This window comes from Myotis davidii, unplaced genomic scaffold, assembly GCF_000327345.1.
Source record: "Myotis davidii unplaced genomic scaffold, ASM32734v1 scaffold464, whole genome shotgun sequence".
NCBI lineage: Eukaryota > Metazoa > Chordata > Mammalia > Chiroptera > Vespertilionidae > Myotis > Myotis davidii.
Window position 1 is genome coordinate 859,350 of NW_006295287.1, and position 3,698 is coordinate 863,047.

The window sequence follows — 3,698 nt, forward strand, 5'->3', positions numbered from 1 at the left end:
AAATATATATTATGTAATATATATCTATTTAATCTTTAGAAAAAACAACACAGGATGTCCCACCCTCTTCCATGGAACCTGTGGATATGTGACCATTTCAGGCAGAAGGGATTTTGCAGACGTGACTAAGTTGAGGGTCTTGAGCTGATGGGATGAGCCTGAGTCACCCAGGTGGGCCCCAGAGCTCATCGCCAGGGCCCTTGAAAGAGGGAGGCCGAGGAGATTTGAGTTCAGGTCTCGGCTGCAGTGTGGCCCCTGAAGCCAGACGCTCCCTGCTGGCTTTGAAGGTGAAGGAAGGAGCCACAGCATGGAATCAGCTCTGGAAGCTGGAAAAGGCAACGAAATAGGTTCTCCTGTAGTCTCCGGAGCGGGCACAGCCCTGCCGACACCTCCAGTCCAGTGGGACTCATTTCAGGCCTCCGGCCTCCAGCCTGTAGGATGATAAATGTGTATTGTTTTAAGCCACCAAGTCCATGGTAATGTCACAGCGGCCACCGGAACACATACTCCTCCTCTGAGAAACGGGATCTGCAGCCCCGCCCGTTGCAGAGGCCAAGTGTGGGAGGGACGCCCCTGCCTCTCTCTGCTCACTGCCCTCCTGTGGGGACAGAATCCACCCGCAGCCTGGCCTGGGCCCTGCTTTCCTGGCCTCCTGGGGCGCCATCTAGTGGCCACGAAGATAATAGCAGCGGCTATTTGCGTCCAGCCCAACCCTTGGCTGTTTTTGCCACTTGTTTCCGGAACATTAGAGAAACTGCTTTGCTCCAGCCCCAGTGTCACTCCCTTTGGTCTCAATTCCCGTCGGCTGCCTCTCATTGCTGCTTCCTCACCGGGCACCTTGCTTCTGCCCCCCATGCTCGCCCGCAGGGTTTCCCAGCTCAGCCCTCCTGACATTTGGGGCTGGAGATTCTTTGTTGTGGGGGCTGTTCGTGCATTGGATGATGTTTAGCCGCATCCCTGGCCTATGTCCACTAGATCCCAGGAGGCCTCCCTGAGTTGGGACAACCAAAAAATGACCTTGGTCCCAGGATGGGAACCCCAGCTATACCGTCTATTCCCCACACGACAGCTGCATTAGCTTCCTGTTGCTTCCGTATAACAACCACAAACGTAGTCGCTTAACACGAATGTATTATTCAGTGTAGGTCAGAGGTCGAGAAGGGTCTTCCTGAGGCTGCCCTAACACATTGCTACAGACTCGGTGGCTTAAAACAGCAGATATGTGTCCTCTCACGGTTCTGGGGGCCAGGAGTCCAAAGCTGGGATCACTAGGCCAAAGCCAAGGTTTTGGCAGGGCTGTGCTCTCTCCAGAGGCTGTCGGGAGAAACCTGCTCCTTGCTCTTCCAGCGTCTGGAGGCTGCCAGCACTCCTTGGATTGCGGACACATCACTCCCGTCTCTGCCTCCATGGCATTCTCCCCAGGTCTCTCTGGGACTTCTCTGTAGCTTTCTTATAAGGGAACCAATCATGGGATTTAGGGCCCATCCTGATCCAGTAAGTAGGACCTCATTTTAACTGATTACATCTGCAGAGATCCTACTTCCAAATAAGGTCACATTCTGAGGTTCTGAGTGGACATGAGTTTTGTTTTGTTTTGTTTTTCCAATATATTTTTATTGATTTCAGAGAGGAATGGAGGGAGAGGGAGAGAGAGATTGAAACATCAATGATGAGAGAGAATCATTGACTGGCTGTCACCTGCATGCTCCCTACTTGGGATCAAGCCCGCAACCCCGGCATGTGCCTCTAACTGGAATCGAACCTGGGGCCCTTCAGTCCGCAGGCTGATGCTCCATCCACTGAGCCAAACCGGCTAGGCTGGACATGAATTTTTTTGGGGGGGGAGGGGGAAACACTATTCAACTCTGTGTAGTATTATTATCTCCATTTTCTCCGAGGTAGAAATTGAGGCACAGAGAGGCTGAGTTAATTGCCCAAGATCACAAAGTTAGTGGGGTTTGTTCACACAGCAGAGCCTGGATTTGAATTCTGAGCAAAATAATTAGAGACCTTATCTTCCTTACCCCCAAGCTATGCTGCTTTTCAGATTAAATACACCTTGTGTGGGGCTTTTTATTTTATTACTTATTCCTCCAAGATCTTGACATTGTGGGGGACTTGAAAGCGGTGAGTTAAATAGCCCTCCTCATCTCTCTTGAACAAAGAGGCTGTGTTATGGGACAAGAGTGGGTCCGAGACCAAGTGCTGTGAGGTCAGGACATGCGACCCAGGACAGGGTGGAGGTCGGGCCAGGTTCAGAGCCGGAGGCCGGGCATTTGGTGCTGGATTTGACCCTGGACGTAGAGGTGAGACGAGAGTGGCTGGCTGTCTGCCTTTCCCCAGGCCACCCGTGACCTTGCCCAGTTCGACGCAGCCCATCATGAAGAGTTCAAACGCTACGAGATTCAAGGAACATAAGAGACGCCGTTACCTGGAGTCACTGGGAGAGGAGCAGCGAAAGGAGGCAGAGAGGAAGCTGGAAGAGCAACAGCGACGGCACCGAGAGCACCCCAAAGTCAATGTGCCTGTAAGGACCATCATTCGTACCCACCTTCCCCGTCATTCCCCCCGCCCCACTATGTCTAATTCCCTAAGTTCCACAAAGCAAGAATGTAGCTGAAAAACTACAACTCCCAGCAGACCCTGAGACAAGAGCCCCTTTTAATGTACCTACCTCTGCCCAGGGGCTTCTGGGAGTTGTAGTTTTCTTGCTTGAGGGGAATGACTGAGATGGGAGCATAAAGTGTTCTCTAGCTTTATCCCATAGGACCTAGACCTCTTACTCACGAGCCCCTCGCTCTTACCTCCACAGGGCAGCCAAGCCCAGTTGAAGGAGGTGTGGGAGGAGCTGGATGGATTGGACCCCAACAGGTTTAACCCCAAGACCTTCTTCATACTGCATGGTAAGGTGGGGAGGGTGTCCCAAGACCCAGGCTGGGTTCTGAGGCTCTGACCTTTGGAAATGAGGACCACGGGATTAAGAGCCTAGAATGACCATTTTTTGTAGCCTGGTCGGGGAAGGTTTTCTAGACCAGCATTGTCTAGTAGAATCTTCCACACCAATGGAAATACAAATGGTCTTTGTACAGCAGCCACCAGCCCCACGTGACCATGCAGCACTTGAAATGTGGCTCTTACAACGAAGGAATTGTGTCCTTAGAGTCGGTAAATTTTTTAAGACTTGTGAGTCTGGTAAAACACACGTAACATAAAATTTCCCTTCTCAGCTATCTTTAAGTGTCCAGTTCAGTATGTTAACTACATTCCCATTGCTGTGTAACTGGTCCTTGTGAAACCGAAACTTGAATCAACAGGAGGCCCAGTGCACAGATTTGTGCACCGTTGGGGCCCTTGGCCTGGCCTGTGGGGATCGGGCCGTCTTTAGAAAAAACAACACAGGATGTCCCACCCTCTTCCATGGAACCTGTGGATATGTGACCATTTCAGGCAGAAGGGATTTTGCAGACGTGACTAAGTTGAGGGTCTTGAGCTGATGGGATGAGCCTGAGTCACCCAGGTGGGCCCCAGAGCTCATCGCCAGGGCCCTTGAAAGAGGGAGGCCGAGGAGATTTGAGTTCAGGTCTCGGCTGCAGTGTGGCCCCTGAAGCCAGACGCTCCCTGCTGGCTTTGAAGGTGAAGGAAGGAGCCACAGCATGTAATCAGCTCTGGAAGCTGGAAAAGGCAACGAAATAGGTTCT

The 3,698-nt window shown here is 51.8% G+C and overlaps 1 protein-coding gene across 1 annotated transcript in view; it reads left to right on the forward strand.

Annotated features, from left to right (window-relative positions):
* NUCB1 (nucleobindin 1) overlaps positions 1-3,698 on the forward strand; it is a 25,778-nt gene that overhangs the window by 11,973 nt on the left and 10,107 nt on the right. The window contains 3 exon segments of the mRNA XM_015567965.1: positions 2,344-2,405; positions 2,407-2,527; positions 2,813-2,903. Coding sequence (XP_015423451.1) covers positions 2,344-2,405; positions 2,407-2,527; positions 2,813-2,903 — 274 coding nt within the window.